Below are 19,008 nucleotides of genomic sequence, written 5' to 3' on the forward strand. Positions count from 1 at the left end.
TAGTTTGCTTAGAAGACACCCTTCCCCCCGTGACCTGAATACAAGACGTTTTCTAAAAATTAAAGTCCGTGGTAACATGAGGCATGACAACTTCAACTTTCAAAGACTACATGGCTATGGAATAACCCCCTCCCGCAGTTAAACTCTGACCATTAATTCATACCTTCAGCCTTAAGGAATGACACAGAGGACTATTTGGCCACCTGTAAGTTCTAACATGGGACCTGGACATCAAGCTTTATGAAGACAGGTAGGCCTCGGACTACACGGTCACCTGTAAGTTTTAACATGGGACCTGGACATCAAATTTCATGAAGACAGTTAGGTCTTGGAATACATATTGACCTGTAAGTTCTAACATGGGACCTGGACATCAAGCTTCATGAAGACAGGTAGGCCTCGGACTACACGGTCACCTGTAAGTTCTAACATGGGACCTGGATATCAAATTTCGTGAAGACAGGTAGGTCTTGGAATACATGGTGACCTGTAAGTTCTAACATGGGACCTGGACATCAAGCTTCATGAAGACAGGTAGGCCTTGAGCTTCTTCATCAAACGTGTGAACCTGTGATTTCATGCCAAGTAAACTATACCCATTCAAAACACTTTGAATGTTTGCTACCAAGTCCTTTTCTTTCTATATCTCATATATCCTATTTCAGTTCCGCCCTAGTATGTCTTAGTTTCAGAACTTTCTCTCAAACTCATTCTGTGTTCTTTCACCTGGTCACATTCTAAGGCTAGGATCATTAGGTTAAGCTACTTTGTCATTTCAGCAAGAGTAACTTGATAATTTAAAGCATTTATCATAACTTCAATTATGCATTATGAAAAAATATTTCATCAATGTTTGCATCCTTCAGTATATTAAGCACATGTTTCTGTGGTCTAATGATATAGTCACTTTCTGCCAAATAGTTACTGACACACTGCTAGGCTCATCGTTTGTGTGTTTATCTATATATACTGTTTTTCCTTTGCAGATTCTCATCTTTCTCTTGTAAACTAACTTGTGATATAATTGTGATACTCTAGTTTCTCAACAGCAGGATTTTTTGTAATATTTCTATAACTGATGCCATTTCTTCTGAAAGGAGGTATGTCATTTTTAAGTAAAACTATCACCACACATAAATGAACACAGGTCAACATTTATTGGTTATCTATACACACTCATTTAGTAATTGGCTTTCCATCCATCAATGCATTCCACGTCTCACTGTCATACATAACTATGAAATAATGAAATAAATAAACTTAATTAATAGTATGCATTTTTCTAAGTAGCTTGAACATCCATTGGCGCCACAGTACTTTTGATACATTTTTGTAGCTTCTTATGTTTGTTGATTATACAAAAAGGGCAAACTAATTATTAATTGTTTTACTGCTGTCATAATGTTATCCTGGATTGAAACTACTAGGTATTGATGTAAAACTGCTGTGTTAACAACTGGAAGAATACATGCAGTCATGCAACAAGAGTTTAATCTGCAAATGTCATGACAGAACAGTTTAACTCCTATATTGTTCCTCAATCTCTGTGTTTATGGCTGTGCAATTTTTTAAGCCTTTGCTTTCATTTCAGAAAAGGTTACATTAACACAAAGCAGCACACATCTGGAAAATAAGAATAACAGCGAAATGGACACAACATTATTAATCTGCCAGTTGTGAGACTGTACAGCTAAAATAATCTCAACATAATTTACTACTGTATACAAAGGGAATAAAGTAAATCAGTGGATGTCTACCTGAGTGATAACTGAAATAGCTTGTACTGTAAGATTAGGGAGCTTTGTTTGTGATGTATAATATGCTCCATAAACTGAAAATAAAGGGAAGTTAGATGGCATATTAAACTATGATTCTGTTATTGTACATACAGAAATAAATTCCAAACAGAAAGTAGTCTCAGTGGTAGATAGTTTTGTTTTATTCAGGCTACAAGTGCTGCGATACATAGGTTCATAGGTAGGTACTAGGCTATCGGCCCTATGGCCCATACAAGCCTAGCCAAAAAATTTACCCTGGCTTTTGCCACCCAAGAAAATTATTTTCCTGTGCCCCTATCGAGCAGAGCCACAGTGATCACCGGGGTGAATTTCCCATTTCCCATCCAATCATCAAGATTTTTCTTGAAGAGTGCTAATGAGGAGCTCTGTTTGACATAGATAGGTAGTCTGTTCCAGAGTATGGGAAGTCTCTGGGACAAGAATCTATCCCTCCAGCATGTTCTGTTTATTGTGGTGACAAGGTTAAGGTCCCTAGAGCGTGTAGCTCGGAGGGATTGGGATTTCTTTAAGTGGAGCATGTCCAACAGCTCTGGGTTTGACATAGCTTTGTATTTTAGGCAGAGATCGCCCCTGAGTAGGCGATATGCGATGGAGTAAAGCTGTAGTTTTTTGAGACGGTCTGCATAGGGCATCTGTTTGAGGCCAGTAATCCTCTTTGTGAGGTATTTCTGTGGTCTTTCCAGTTGTTGTAGATGCCTTGTGAGGTACATACCAAAAGGGGCATTGTACTCTATAATGGGTCTAATGAGTGATGAGTAGAGGGGAACAATGACCTCTTTTTTTCCTGGATGAGAATCCTTTTGTGATGAGATGAGCCATGTAGAAGGATTTCCTGACCACTGTGGCGATGTGGTTATCAAAGGAGAGACTACTGTCCGCCTGTGTCCCAAGGTCTCTTATCACATTTTTGGCATTCAGTAGGCTACCAGCTATGTGGTAGTTCATGGGTACAGAGTTTTTACCAAAGGGGATGACAATACACTTTTTGGCATTGAGCTTCAGGCCATGGCTTTGACACCAGGTATCTGTCTCAGTGAGGCCCTTTTGTAGTTTGTCCACATCATTAGCAGTTTCGATTATGGCTCCTAGTTTGCAGTCATCTGCAGACTTTGTTAGCCAAAGACCTTCTGTGTTGGCCTGCACTTCAGAGAAGTAGATACCAAACAGGAGAGGACCCAGGACTGAACCCTGTGGTACTCCACTTGTCACTGGTCTGATGTCGGATTTGGAATCCGCTACTTTCACAGTGTGGGTTCTGTCCATGAGCCAGTTGGCAACACATCTTGTGACATAGGGATTTATACCTAGTTTAGTGAGCTTATCTATAATTCCAGATTGGGGGATGGTGTTGAAAGCCTTGGCGAGATCTAGATAAGCTGTGTGAACCATTTTATCCTCATCTATGGCTTTGGTGACTGCTTCAAAGAAGTCAGTCAGGTTTATGAGACATGATCTGCCTTTTACAAAATCAAACTGAGTAGGGTCCAGAGTTTGGAGATTACCAATGTCTTTGTTTATGAGTTCCACGATGATACGTTCCATGGCCTTGCAGACCAGGCTCGTTAGGCTAATGGGGCGGTAGTTCCTGGGGTCCGTCGTGGCTCCTCCTTTGTGGAGTGGGATAACTGTCACGGTGCACCATTCAGTGGGTACAAAGCCTGAGGTGAGGCTATGATTGAACATGGTACTTAGGTAGGGTGCCAGTTCATTCTGTAGTTCATGTAGAACGCAGCCTGGGATATTGTCAGGTCCCATGGATGCTGTGTTCTTGGCTTTGGAGAGTGTGTTTTTTACCTGTGCAGCCGTGATTATAGGAACTTTGCATTCTTCCGGTATAGAGATGGGCACTCTAGGGGGTGAGAAGGGGGTAAAGTTAGCACTGAACCTATCTGCTAGGATGTTGGCAATTTCAGTTGGTTCTGTATATTTAGTGCCATTATGCTGTAACTCAGAGCAGATCTGAGTGTTCCCATTTAGATTCTTGACATAGCTATAGAATGCTTTGTGGTTGTCTTTAGAGTCAGTGGCAGTTTTGTTTTCATAACTAGCTTTGGAGGATTTTATGAGGGATCTCAGCTTCTTACTGAGGTTGACCAGGGAGTTCCTCCAGTCATGGGATTTTACTCTTTTTTGCAACCGTTTCTTTCTTCTGTTGTAGAGTTTGTTTATGGCAGAGGACTACCAGATTGGCTTCCTTTTTTTGGAGGATAACATCTTGGTTCTTTTAGGGATAGCATGATCCATGCACTCGTGTAAGTGCTTATAAAGTACATTTGTGTAGGATTCGGCAGTCATACCTCTATTGTCTGTCTGCATGGGTGTCATGAAGTTTGCCACTTCTGTCTTAAGAAGTGTGAAGTTGGCTTTTGAGAAGTTTTTATGATGGGGCTGGGGGTGGGATGTGGATGTCTAGGCTGATTAGCTTGTGGTCGGATCTGTCCAACAAGGAATTGACCTCTGATGTGGAACACCGGTTTCCCATGTTGGTAATGACTAGGTCTAGGATATTGCTGCCCCTGGTGGGGGTGTGAATAAGTTGATCCAAGGCATTGGAATTTATGAATTCTAGAAAACGTTGAGCAAAAGAGTTGGTACATGAGTAGTTTTCCCAGTTAATGGTGGGGTAGTTGAAATCGTCCATTATTAGGGTGTTGGGTTGTACCCTAATACTTTCCAGTGTTTCAAGAAATGAGGAGTGTGAATCCTGGGGCATAGTGGGGGGTCTGTAGCAAGCTACAATTTGGATTGCGGTCTTGCCCAGAGTTAGTTGCACTTGGATAATCTCGGATGCATTATGCTGTGCAACTAGCCTCAAAGTGTGGATATCCTTAATGAATATGGACACGCCTCTGCCTTTAGTGCTTCTTTCTGGGTTAGGTGGCCGAAAGGTGTGGTATAAATTGAAGCCTGGTAATGCAGGGGTGCTCTCTGGAGCTTTGAACCAGGTCTCTGTCACTGCACAGATGTCAATGTTCTCCATTTTAAGGAGTGCCTCGAGTGAGTGCATTTTGAGGTTTAGACTTCTAGCATTCAGTAGCATTGCCCTCAGATTTTGCTTGCTTGTACCTGTTACGGTGGTGAATTTGTCATTTGAACCTTGCCAAAAAAGGCACTATAGGGGTGGCAAGAGCCTTAGCCAGTATCCGGATTCCTAAGGGTGACAGGTGCAGGCCATCTCTGGCAAAGCATCGTGGACTGTCGATCATGTCGTCCCAGGCAGACAAATACTGGATCCCCTTAGAATGACACCAGAAGCTTAGCCAATTGTTGAAGTCAATCATTTTGTCCTTGTACTGTGGTATCATTCTGGGTGATGGCAGGATGCTACTCAGGGTTAGGGTCATACCTGCCTGGGATACAAGATCAGACAGCTCCTCCATGTCTCTTTTCATGTAGTCCAGGGAGGTACGTCTCAGGTTATTCACACCAACATGGACAATGACAGTGTCATATTTGTGCTTATTGTGGAGTGTCCTGAGTGCATGCATTATGTGGCGGATCCTGGCACCTGACAAGCAGCTGACAGTAACTCTCTCCTTGTTTAGTCTAGTGAGTGGAACATCAGTGTGCCTGACTATAGAGTCACCTATGACTAGAGTGTTGGGTACGTTGTTATGCCTTGTGGGCTGTGGTTGAGTGGCACACTGAGTTTGTGGGCTATGTGTCATTTGGGTTGTGTTGGGGGGTGGAGTTTCTTGCGTTTATGCTTTGGATGTCCCTGGTGCTTGGGCACGTTTTTATTGAGAGCCTCCGCGAATGTAGGTGTGTTTTGTGTTTCTATGTGTGTGTGTTTTGGTGGTGTAGGTTTTGAGGGACTATGTGATGAGTGTGGTGTGGTGCAAGTGTTTACCTTCTCCTCTTGACTGTCTAGTCCAGTCTTGGGTGAAGAGAGCTTTGCTTCCACTTTGGCTATATAAGTGCATCTTTCACAGGTTGTAGTGTTGGGTGGTAGGGGGAGAGGGTTGTCTGTGTACATGAGACAATTGCTGCATTGCCCCAAGATGCCCAGATTCATCAGGTAGACAGGAGAAATCACCGGGAGCTTGACCCTTAGACATGTCTGGATAGGTGCTTATTTATTAAGTACTAAAAACTGCTTTCCACTAGACAAGTGAGGAAAGTTGAGTGCTGTAGTAATTTGCAGCTTATGTAGTGCTTACAATGAGTTCTGAACAAGTGCTGAGTTCAAAGAAACAGATTTGAGTGCTGAAACTAGAAAACTGGCTAGTTATAAGAAAAAAAAAATAAGCTAGAAGGCTTCCCTCCAACACAGAAGAGCTTGGGGGCTCAGAAGCTTACAAACAGTCTGTACCACTTAACAGGAAAGGCAGGAAACAAGCTTAAAAATTTTTTTTTTTTTGAGGTCACTAATTTGATTGAAGGATCAGAGGTAGTGAATAGATAGAGTATGTTGTCTATGACACCAAAAACATTTTAACACTATAAGCACTTACACGAGTGCATGGATCGTGCTATCCCAAAAAGAACCAAGATGCTATCCTCCAAAAAAAGGAAGCCAATCTGGTGGTCCCCTGCCATAAACAAACTGTACAACAGAAGGAAGAAACTGTTGCAAAAGAGTAAAATCCCATGAGTGGAGGAGCTCCCTGGTCAGCCTCAGTAAAAAGCTTGTACTTCAGAAACGTAGATGCCGAACAAGAGTGGGTCCAGTACTGAGCCCTGTGGGACACCACTTGTGACAGGCTTTGAGTCTGACATGGCGCCAGCAACTCTGACCCTGTGGGTTCTGTCACTTAGCCAGTTTGCAACCCATCTTGTGACATATGGGTTTACATTTAAGCTGATGAGTTTTTCAATGATACCTGAGTGGGGTATTGTGTTGAAAGCCTTTGCCAGGTCGAGGTAGGCTGTATGGACTGCCTTTCCCTCATCAATGGCCTTGGTGACTGTTTCGAAAAAGTCAACCAAGTTTAAAAGGCATGATCTGCCTTTGACAAAGCCAAACTGGGTTGGATCCAAAGTCTGCAAGTTCCCTATGTCTTTATTTATGAGTTCCATTATGATCCTCTCCATGGCCTTGCAGATCAGGCTTGTCAAGCTGATGGGACGGTAATTTCCAGGGTCGGTGGAGGCACCGCCTATGTGAAGTGGGACCACAGTTGCCGTGCGCCACTCCTTGGGTACGTATCCTGAGGTGAGGCTAAGATTAAACAGCTGTCCTAACTGCGGGTTTAATTCCTCGTTGAGTTCGTGGAGCACACAGCCGGGGACACCATCCGGTCCCATGGATGCTGTGTTTTTCGCCTTGGAGAGAGCAGTTCTCACCTGGGCGTTAGAGATGTTTGGGGGCTACAATCCCTGGTATAGATATCTCTCCTTTGGGGAGGGGGAGAAGTTTGCACTGAACCTGTCAGCCAGTATGTTGGCAATGTCTGTAGGTTCAGTAATTTCCACATCATTTTGAACTAATTCTGAGCATATCTGGGAGTTTCCTCCCAGGTTTCTAACATAGCTAAAGAAGGCCTTATGATTGTCTTTTGAGTCCTTAGCGATTTTTCTCTCAAAATTTGCCTTGGATGATTTTATGAGAGCTCTTAGTTTTTTACTTATAATGATCAGAGGTGTCTTACCTTTTAAGGATTTTGCTCTATCGTGTAGTAGCTTCCTCCTTTTGTTGTAGAGCTTGTTAATGGCTGGGGTCCACCAGGCTGGACGCTTGCCTTTGGTACAAAGAGTCTTTGTTTTGTTTGGGATTGCTGATCCATGCAGTCCTGTAGGTGCTGGTAGAAGGCATTTGTAAGTGATTCAGCAGCTTGAGTAATGTTTGCCGCCGGCTCGGTGGCCTTAAAGGTGACCACACTAGTCTTTAGAAGTGTGAAGTCAGCTTTTGAGAAGTTCTTCACTGTGGTCTTTTTTATCTCAGGTGGGGGCGGGATGAGGACCTCCAGTGAGATTAGTTTATGATCTGATCTCACCAGTGAGGGGTATACTTCCGGTGTTGAACATTGTGATCCCATGTTCATGATGATGAGATCAAGTATGTTTTCACCTCTTGTGGGGATGGTGACTAGTTGTTCCATGGCATTTGAGTTTATGAACTCCAGGAACCTTTGGGCTAGAGTGTTTGGGTTTGAGTAGTGATCCCAGTCTATATTAGGGTAGTTGAAGTCACCTAGTATGATGGTGTTTGGAGATACATTTATCCCCTCCAGTGTTTTCAGGAAAGCTATGTGAGGTTCCTGAGTTTGAGAGGGTGGCCTGTAACATGCTACAAATTGCAGAGCAGTCTTGCCTATGGTTAATTGCACCTGGATGGTCTCCGATGCATCGTGCGTTGCCACCAACCTTGAGGTGTGGGTGTCCTTGATGAATATGGACATCCCCCCCTCCTTTCTTGGTGTTGTCCGGATTTTGGGGCCGGAACGCATGATATGAGGTAAAACCTGATAGTGCTGGGGTGCTCTCAGGAGCCTTAAACCAGGTTTCTGTCACAGCACAGACATCGATGTTCTCCATACTGAGAAGGGCCTCGAGTGCGTGCATCTTGAGATTGAGACTTCTGGCATTGAGCAGCATTACCCTTAGTTTTTCCTTTTTGTGTTCTAGGGTGGTAGGTTTAGAATTTGAGCCTTGCCTAAAAAAGGCACTATGGGGGTGGCAAGAGCCTTTGCCAATATCCGGAAGCCCATTGGTGACAGGTGCAAGCCGTCCCTTGCAAAGCAGCGTGGCTTGTCCAGCATGTCATCCCAGGCAGACAGACATTGGATCCCCTTTGAATGACACCAGAGTTTAAGCCAATTATTAAAGCTGATCATCTTATCTCTGTATTGTGGCATCATTCTTGGTGAAGGTAGGATACTGCTCAAGGTCAGGGTCATACCTGCCTGGGCTACATAATCAGAGAGCTCCTCAATGTCTCTTTTCATGTAGTCCAAGGAGGTACATCTCAGGTCGTTTACACCAGCGTGGACAATGACCGAGTCGTACTTGTACCTGCTGTTGGGAGACCTGAGTGCTTGCGTTATGTGGTGGATTCTAGCGCCCGACAGGCAGCTTACTGTGACCTTCTCCTTACTCAATCTGGTGAGCGGGACGTCAGTGTGTCTGACTATGGAGTCACCAATGACGAGTGTGTCTGGCATTGTGTTTGGCCTTAAGGGCTGTGACTGTTTGGCACACTGACTGTGTGGTCTATGTGTTGCATGTGTTGTGTCCTGAGGTGGTAGTTGTTTGGGTGTCTGCTTTGGTGGCCTCTGCTGTTTTGGTAGATTTTTGATCAGAGCCTCCGAGTATGTCTTTGTGTGTTTATGTGTATGATTTGAAGTTGTGATAGTACTATGTGAGACTGGGTATGTGGTGTGTGTGGTTACCATCTCCTCCTGTCTGGTCTTGCCAGTCCTATGTTGAGAGAGCTCAGCCTCCAGTTTGGCTGTATAGTTGCATCTCTCACATGTATTTGTGTTTTGTGGGAGGAGGAGAGGGTTGTCTGTGTACATGAGGCAATTGTAACATTGCCTCAATATTCCCAGGTTCATCAGCTGAGCAGGAGAGGACACTAGCAACTGATCCCTTGACATGCTAGAAGGAATAGACAAAAAAACTTAAAAAAGACTCCGGGGGATGTGGGTGATCAAGAAGGGGGTTTTAGGCTGGTGGGGTACTATCTATAATAAAGTGCTATATCAGGGTGAAAAGTACTGTAGGAGCAAGTGCTAGGCTTTACAGATAGAGAATAGTCTACTTGGGAATCAAGTAGAGATTAACTTTTTAGTTATAGGATACGCAGGTTAGATCAGTAGTACAGTTCAAGGAAGGCTGTTTTAAGGGAAAATTTGAAGAGTGGACTTTAGGTAGCCCGAATAGTTTAACCCTGATGCTGCTGCTCTTGTGTGCTACAGTGGCAACTCCGCGCTAATTCGCGCTAACGCGTGTTTAGCGTGTTTTATATCAGGGGGCTGAAAAAAGCTAGGAACTGGCACAAAACGACCAATGGACTACAAGTTACTGGCTGAAACCTCACCAAATTGGACTAACAGGTTGCTCAGTGCTTCCCACTCCCACTGGTAAGCAAAGAAACTTCCCTCCTTCCAAATAAGGCTATGAATCAGTAACAGGAACTACAACAAAAGCCCAGGGATCAGCAACTCTGAAACTGGACTACTCTAGTTCAGTAAGGCGGGAAAACAAGAGATATATATATTTTTTTTCAGAAACAAGGAGAAAACAGACAGTAGAAGCTATAAATGCTATAAATCGGCTAGCGCACTTGAGTGTGTAGCCTACAGATACAATTTGTAACAATTAGAAACTTAAAGTAACAATTAGAAACTTAAAGTGCAATAAACAGTATAAATGCAGAAATCACTTTCAATATAGCAGCAAAACAGGTGAAATGCAGTCGCTAGGTATATAGCAGTGGGAAAGCCACAAAAATATACTTAAATCAGGTAAAAGTCACTCTTTTAGCTCTCTGATGCTTGGATCACTCTGCTGGCCACCACGAGGATCTGTGCTGAGTTGGTACCTTAAGCCATTTTTCTACAGAGTTGAAGGAGTTTTGGGTGAGAGTGTGCAGGTCAGAAAGGGTATTGGCAGCAGAGATGATGGTAGAGTCATCCGCATATTGAACAATATGTGGACAGGATGTAAAGAGAAGATTAGTGAAGATGTTGAACAATAGTGAGCCAATGACTGAGCCTTGGAGAACACCCATCTTAATGGGGAGGAAAGGAGTGAGTGCAGGGTGCCATTTGACAGATTGTTGTTGGTCACAGAGGTAGCTAGAGAACCGGGGGTAGATTGGGTAAGGTTAGAGAGTTTAGAAAGGAGTGTGAGGTGAGAGACTGTAAAAGGCTTTAGAGAGATCAAGGAAGAGACAGGAAGCGAGTTTGTTGTTATCTCTAGCCAGGGATATAGTGTGGTTAAAGGAGATGAGGGCAATTGAGGTGCTGTGGTTGGGACGGAAGCCATGTTGTTTGCAGATGAGTAGGTTATTCTGGAGTAGGTACTTGAGTATTTGTGTGTACACACTTTTCTGATATTTCTGATATAGACAATCATCATGTGAAGAACTTTAGGTTGTAGGATGCTAACAATGTGTTCTGTATATATAAGTCCCCAGAATTCTTAAGGATTATATTTCTGGTACTGTTGACACGTTTCTAGTAAAGTAATCTGTAGTCTATTGTGACTCAGGCTTGCTTCCAAAATGGCAGTGCCTTCATGCACTCAGCTGACCTTTGGAGTGGCAGTAGTAGTAGTTTATTGGTCACTTTGTAATAGTTCTTCCTGAATACACACACACACACACACACACACACACACACACACACACACACACACACACACACACACACACACACACACACACACACACACACACACACACACATATATAGATATATATATTTATTACATTTAGGATGAGTGTTTTCTGAAATTCAGATGCAGAGTATTAAATCCATCCTGCACTTCATTAAAACCCCTGTAATTATTAGACAATATCAGTAAATGTAAACTTCTAGCATGAAGGTAATCTGAACACAACTGGTGTACAAGTACTTGTTATAAAAATAGACTGAAAAGAAGAAGTGCCAATATGGATCCTTCTGGTATTTTAAGTATATAAGTGAATGGATGTGGCACTTTATTCTGTCACTGGCCTTTCAGGCCTATACAGCACTGCTGTGGAGCATCCTATAACTTGTATCAAAAGCACCTGTGAAGTGTATAAATATGGCGATGTGCATAAAGCCTCAGCTCTTGTTGCAGTTATGTAGTCTACAAGTTCTAGTCTTCCTGTCTAGGTACTCTGTCTTGGCCTAAAGCCATGATGTATGCTAGTTATTAGATGGTGTTCTGTTCAGTAGCCACAAGTTCGATATGCCCTGCAAATCTCAGGATCCTGGATAATGGATTCCATGTTGTCATCTGCTTAGATTTTATGGTTTTGTTCTCACTGTTTTCATGAAGTATTATTTAGCATATTCACTTAACTTTGGAACCTATTATCAGAAAATAAAACGGCAGATGGTCTCTTGATGGGCATCCATGTTCTTCCAGTTTTAGTAACATTCTTTCCATGTATGATAAAAGACATTTTGCAAAGTGAAGCTGTGCAGTGTTTAACCACCTTGGGTGTAAGTCTGAGATGGACTGCTGATCCAAGTGCTTTGGGATCATGGAGTAGAAAAACTCAACAAGTTTCTCTGCAGTGCATTCTGGTGTTAGTAGTTGTAGTGGTTTTCTGGGGCAGAATAGAACCTTGCTGGCTTTCAGGTTATGTTCTGCTTTTCAAATCTGCTGCCAGGACTTGTTTCTTTCCTCGTTTTACTTGTTTACCAAAGGAATGTAAATACATGCTCTACATCTTTTTAAGGCCGTTTGTCTTGTAGGCATGCTTTTCCTCAATGCAGCAGTTACCCTTTGCAGGGTGTTATTCTTAATTTTATTTTATATTTCAGAGCAAATTGAATAATTCTGGCTTAAAAGCACTCAGTATTTGTAGTGCTGAATATATATCTTCAGACTGATCTAGACATTCACAGCTGGTAGAGTTCTGAGACTGTTAATGATTTAGATAAGGTGTCTAGTGGTTTCCATTTCAGTACTGCATACGTTGCCTGTGGTAATAGTAATGGTTTGATAAGGTGTCAGAGGATGTTCAGTCCCGCTGTTCAGTAAGTGCCCAGTCTAGAATGCTAGTAGTATCAATAAGTTGTTCCTTCCTTGTTGGAGATGCTACATTTGGGAAATACAAGAGAACAGCGATGATCCCCTTATTTTCTTGGTTGTTCTAGGGAATGCTGAAGTCACCAGAAGTAATCTCTGTCACAGTTATTTATTTATTCACTCTTTTTTGATCAAGTTAGTCCCACAAAGCCAGTGGCCTGTTTTCAGGAGAAACCTGAGGTGGTATTAATACTCACTAGGGGAAATTTGACCAGAGCGCCCGGTAACTTCCCCTGATATTTTTGATAAGTCCTACCAGCAACTCAGGCAGATGGTGCCTTGGATTAACATCGCATCCAAAGTTATAATAAAGTGCTGATATGGTTTCCATGAGTGTATCACGTTGCTGCTTTTGTCTTAGGTACATACATTATACTGACCTGCTTGGTATTTCTTTTAGTGATTGTTATTAGCACAGCTTCTATTTGGACCTTCAGTCGAGACTTCATATTCTAGAGTCTGGGCTTGGGTCTTGACTGTGCAAGCATTGCTTCTCCAGCAGATCATTTGCCTTGTCTGTCCTACTTGAAAATACAGTCAGGTACTGGAAATTACGTATCATGAATTCGAGATTTGAGCAATGCTTCTGTTATTGCTAGGATTTGGGGTTGGACTCCCACTATCCAAACATGTACAAGAACTATTTTGCTGCATAAACATCTTGAGTTTTATGTACAATGCTTAATCCTTTGCTGTGCTGAAAAAACAAGAGAAGACCTGTATGTTGAAAGTGAGGTGTGTCCATGGGTCCGGAGCCGTCTACAGTACCTTCTGCTCAGATCAGTAAATGACTGGGGATTGAACAGTTACTAAATATGATGATTGTTGGATGTTATACATCAATATCTCCCTACTGTCATTTTGTCCTTTTATGGTAATACAAGCAGTGTGTGCAGCAGAGTTTTACACACAGGTAGATTGTTAAATGTTCTCATCTGTATATGTTTGATTTTAGGTCCAAGTTATTGTTGCTACCCATGGTCTACAGTTGTTAGAGCTAATATGAGTATTAATAATATGAGACTACAAGAGGCATTCAACTGTCTGGTCATTCATGTTTAGACACTAAGGGGGTTTCATGTACAGCTGCAGTAACTTTTACAGTGTTAATTTTATGACTGTTTCTTATAGTGTCTTGTATTTCCTAACCCTGTTGAATTACGTCAAAGGGCAAGTAATAAGTAGTGCTACTATATGGCTGTAATATTAATGGTATAAACATTTCTCTTAAACATGTTTTAAAAACAAAAATGTTAGCTAGACAAGTAGTGTCTTTGGCTTATTACATGTGTCTGTGATTGTGTGTGTGTGTGTGTGTGTGTGTGTGTGTGTGTGTGTGTGTGTGTGTGTGTGTGTGTGTGTGTGAGAGAGAGAGAAAGAGAGAGAAAGAGAGAGAAAGAGAGAGACAGAGAGATACATGGGCCTTATCAGTGCTACTTTATTCAAAAAACTGTACATTGAACCTGTGCTAGATGCACATTGTTGTTTTTCTGCTTTGAGATCACAGACTTTAGAGGCAAAGAAATGTTTCACTTATACTTAAGGCTAAGATATTTTATAAATTAAAAAAGCAGGGGTGTGAAGGATGCAGTCCCACATATAGTGTGCAGGGGCACTTTCCTCCATCCCAAACAGGAATACATTTTTAGTACAAATTGATACTGGTGTCCTAGCCTCAACTTTATTTTTGTGAGATTTTAAAGACTGCTTTAAGCACCTCACTTAGTTAATATGTACCTGTATATACCTGTATACAGTACATATGTATACACAAACATATGTATCTATCCATACACATGCATATACACATAAATGTACACACACACACATGGGTGGGTGTGTGTGTGTGTGTGTGTGTGTGTGTGTGTGTGTGTGTGTGTGTGTGTGTGTGTGTGTGTGTGTGTGTGTGTGTGTGTGTGTGTGTGTGTGTGTGCATTTATATATATATATATATATATATATATCTTTAGAAGTATCAGTTGTTATTTATAAATGTAATATTCATGTACACACAAATTAATTATTTAAATAGCTGTTATATTTTCCATACAGATTGTGTTCCGGAAGATAAGTGATGTCAAACGGGAGGAAGAAGAGATGAGGAGAAGAAAAAATGAAGCACCACTTAATCTTCCCCCAGACCACCCTGTGCGTAGACTTTTCCAAAGGTTCAGGCAGCAGAAAGAGGCAAGATTAGCTGCTGAAAGAGTCAGGGAAACAGAAGAGCCAGATGTGGAAAAAGGAAGTTCTAACACAGGAAACTCATCATCTGAGGCTGCAGGTGCTCCAGCTAGCTTAGTAACTGTAACAGAAAGCCCAGCCACTCCAGTTCCTTCTCAGTCTGCCTCAACATCAGGTACATCAGACCAAGCAAAACTGCAAGCCCCTGCATCAGGCTATGCAACCAGTAAACAAACTGGAGATTCTGGTAAACGTAAGGGATGGACAAGATTCAGAGAGCCTGACACCAAAGGGGAAGAGTGGAATAAAGTTTCAAAGACAGAATCTATGGAAACTTTGCCTGAAAGAACTAAAACATCAGATGAGATATCTCTGAAAAAGACAGATTCATGTGACAGTGGCATTACCAAAAGTGACCTGCGATTAGATAATGTCAGCGACTTAAGAAGCCCTCAGGATCGTAGTCCTGTTCTGACAGAAATCAAACATACGTTTTATCCTATCCCAGAACAGACTCTTCAGGCCACAATAATGGAAGTAAAACATGAGTTAAAAGAGGATATCAAAGTTCTGAATGCTAAAATGGAAAATATTGAAAAACAACTTTCTGATATTCTCCGGCTATTAAGTATTAGGCAATCTCAGTCACCACAGGAATTGTTTGAAATTTCAAGGCCACAAACCCCTGCATCAGAAAAAGATATATTTGGTTCAGGTTGAATTGTTTACAAATCTGATTCTTAGTTTCAGCTTTTTCACAGACCCATCACCCCCAACAACAACCACAACAACAACAGCAACAGTAACCAAGTGACAGGTATACTTACAATAGATATAAATTTAGGCATCAAAATAATTAGAAAAATGAAACCAGGATCTCTGAAAGGCAGCTGAGTCTGAAAGCTTGGACTGTTTTTATGTTGTTTAAAAAAGGAATAAAGCACTATTTCACGTTTGTAGCTGATGCCGTTTCATGCTCAGCAGTACTTGGTGTAGTACCCTGACATCTGTTGGAGAATTGGTGGTACAACTAGTGCAGCTGAATAGAGCTATCCAGGGTGCTGAACTGATAAAGTAGTCAACATCACATTTCATAACCACAGCAATCCAGAGTACATGCTTAATGTCACTGCAGATTTTGGCCTACAAATTATTGTTTCAATGGTTTCACCTGATGACATTCTTAAGTAATATTTAATTAAAAGTGCACTGCTTGATAGAGAGCATGGTAGTCTGTATGAAGCATGTGTATGTCAAATGTTGAGGAATATACTTGCTTTTTCCAAGAAATGATTTTTTTTGGGGGGTGGTGTGGAAGATCAGTGAGATAGAGCGGATAATGCTGACACACCAAAGCACAATCTTAGAGGTCAGTGACATATTATCTTTCTCTTAATTTTTGAATTCAGGTAATTAAAAAAATAAAACCTTTATGACCTTTTTTTCTATCTTGTATATCTTTATTATACGGTCACACTTATTTTTATAAAATTAGATTAAGTAAAAATATTTAAAACTTGTACACTAAAATGATTGCATACTGTGTCACAGATGATCCAAGATTATTCCATCTTGTTTACTTGACTAAAATGTATTGTAGCCTTTTTGAGTACACTCGCCTTAATGTGATTGTTAGAAGTAGCGTAATGTATGCATTATTTCTCATGCCAAATGATATTGCAGTTTCATTTACAATATTTATTTCTTCTTCAAATCATTTTAGTCTTCTTTTCTTGTTGACTCCTTTGTGACCTTGTTTCCCAAGTATTAATATGCATGTAGTATAGGTCAACTAGTCCGTTTATATTTAATAAACTTACTGTCATTTCTTACTGTGGGTCTTCTTGCCTATTTTAACATGCGGAAATAGGTCTGTAATGATAGGGAAGACATTAACCTGAGGGAGAAGGATACGCACAGCCTAAGCATGCACTATTCCTTCTGCTGTGACATAGTAGTATGACACCATTGGAGATTTGGTGCAGGTTATGGGAAAAGTACCTCATTCTTTTCCAGACCAGTAAGAAATAATGCTTTATGAATCAATCAGTAAGAGCTGATACTTTATAAAACCGGTATGACTGTATCTCTTTTAGTTCTGACATTTTAATGTCAGAAGTCCACTGGATCTGACATGTAGGTCAGGACTGTGACAAAAGTCTTAAGCTACCTTTCATACAACAGTACAGCCTATTCTATTAGGCCTGAAAGATGTTACACTCCTACAGGATTAGCTGAAGAGTTTGCTGAGCTACAGCATATGCATTTCTAAGTGTACATACTCTAGTAAATGTTAGCCATTTCAAAGATTTAACTATATAACACCTGAGGTGTAGCCAGTATTTTTGGAATTGTGTACTAACATTCAGAACATAGCCCCTATCTGCCCACAAGTGTAGCCCCCATCAATTGAAATAAACAATCTATCAAAGCATTAGACTATAAACCCTGATATATATGCCATTAAAAACAAGAGTAGCAAGTTCATTACACAAAAAAGTAAATTATTTTAAATAGTGCACACTGTGGTGTACATGTCATATGTCTGACTACACCTTTGTATGACAGTGAAATATAATATTATGTACTGCACTGAGATGAATCAGGAATATTGTCTAAGTATGCTGTACAACTCTTTACATATAGTATGCCACATTTAAGAACAAAATTGTAACAATTATATAATGGAAATAAATGCATATTTAAGTCCCAAACTGGAGCACTGCACAGCATGCAGAAAACACAAATGTTACATTTAAAAGATCGTACCTTTTTTGGTTTTAAGTCTAACAATCAAGGGAAATTTCCATTTGGATTATATGGGTGTTGCTACAGTCTGTAAAATGGATGATATCCTGCCCTCTCCTTATTTCTGCTAAAAGGAATCATGATCAGAAGTCTTGAATGAGGGAGGCAAGTTATGTGAGCATTTGTAAAGTCCAAGACTACTCAACTGAATAAGGACATGCAAAAGAATCAAACGAATGTATGAGGCTGTACAACACATTTATGAAAAAGGACTTATAGTTACATTTATAATAACAAAATAGGTAAACAAGTCTCATACAGCAGGCATAAAATATCCTTTTGAATGACAAAGATGCATCTGTAAATCCATGTTTTTTATTGCAAACCTGTATACTTGGCAGGGTGGAAGAGAAGCTTCAGCAACAACCAGCATTACTCTCTTGAATCTGTCCTCATTATCATGGCTGCATCTTTTCTGTTGGGTATCCAAGATTAACCCTACCAGTATGAGGTCACCAGTCCCATCTGTACTGATGATGCCAGTATTGCAAAAAAAGAGATGGTGCCTGGGAGCCACCAGTGGTGCTCCCAGAGGCAAGATCTTGAGTGGAAAAGTTGCAATCCCTGTCTCAATCTGCATGCACATTCTAAAGGAGGGGCTTGTGCAATGGGTCTTATGTGAAAGATGTTTCTGCCTCAATGAGAGATATCCTCTTAGGCCCAGAGACTTTTCTGAACAGGCACCCCATGATCATAGTCTCCACTGGGGAAATCAGTGACAGGGAAACATCCCATCTCCAAGTATAAGTGGCAAGCAAAGCTTCTTCTGTACTGACCCCACCTCATACCAACTCCAACAGGCACCACTAAGTGACCTATGGTAACCTGGGTCATAGTCAGAGCTTTATTACTGTATGCTATCAGAGTGGCAGCATCTTTGAGTAATAAATTACCATTCAAATTTACATCATACCTCTCAACTGTCCAGATTTTTGCAGAATGCCAGATTTTTCCCTCGTATTTCTGGTCTGTTCCTTATAAAATTTGTTGTTTTCTGGCAAATCATTGAAAGATTGAAGTCCCTCAATAATACTAAACAATGGAAGACATTTTGAGTCTTAGACTTCATATCCTTCAGAAAATAATTATTAATGCAAAACCTGCTATTTTAGCAACTTTATAAGTTTATAGGAGTAATATTTAAAATCTGTCCCTATTTCTGGACCTTTGCCCCCCCATTACTTTTGACTTTTTCCCGATTTCTTTCACAGAGAGGTTGTGCAGTATGATTTACAATGGAATGTACAACATGGGCTGTTGTGCATTCTTGTTATTCCTGTGATTGCATGATTAGCTTGATTATAATTTTTATGCTGGCAGGCTGGTTAACCTATCCCATTTTATATATGGTCGTTGAAATACTCACTGCTGATCACCACAAAAATGGTGTTTGAAACTGGTGGGGGGGGGGGAGTGGCTGCCAGGTATGTTTAATATGTGGCTCAGGACTGTGGTGCTCCTTTCACTGGTAGATTGTTGAGAAAGCATCTGCTACTGGCACAGGACCAGCAAGGTGACCATACACCAA

At 41.1% G+C, this 19,008-nt stretch overlaps 1 protein-coding gene across 2 annotated transcripts in view; it reads left to right on the top strand.

The window, feature by feature from the left end:
* The window catches only part of KCNH1 (potassium voltage-gated channel subfamily H member 1), a 2,413,895-nt gene extending 2,395,807 nt beyond the window's left edge, over positions 1–18,088 (top strand). For both annotated transcript variants that reach the window (XM_044061729.1, XM_044061739.1), the window contains one exon: positions 14,544–18,088. In XM_044061729.1, the coding sequence (XP_043917664.1) occupies positions 14,544–15,392 (849 nt within the window). In that variant the 3' untranslated portion in view covers positions 15,393–18,088. The remainder of the gene's footprint in view (positions 1–14,543) is intronic.
* The last annotated feature ends 920 nt before the right edge of the window (positions 18,089–19,008 follow it).

The sequence above is a fragment of the Protopterus annectens genome, chromosome 1.part0, assembly GCF_019279795.1.
Source record: "Protopterus annectens isolate FY-2018-M chromosome 1.part0, PAN1.0, whole genome shotgun sequence".
NCBI classification, from domain to species: domain Eukaryota; kingdom Metazoa; phylum Chordata; order Ceratodontiformes; family Protopteridae; genus Protopterus; species Protopterus annectens.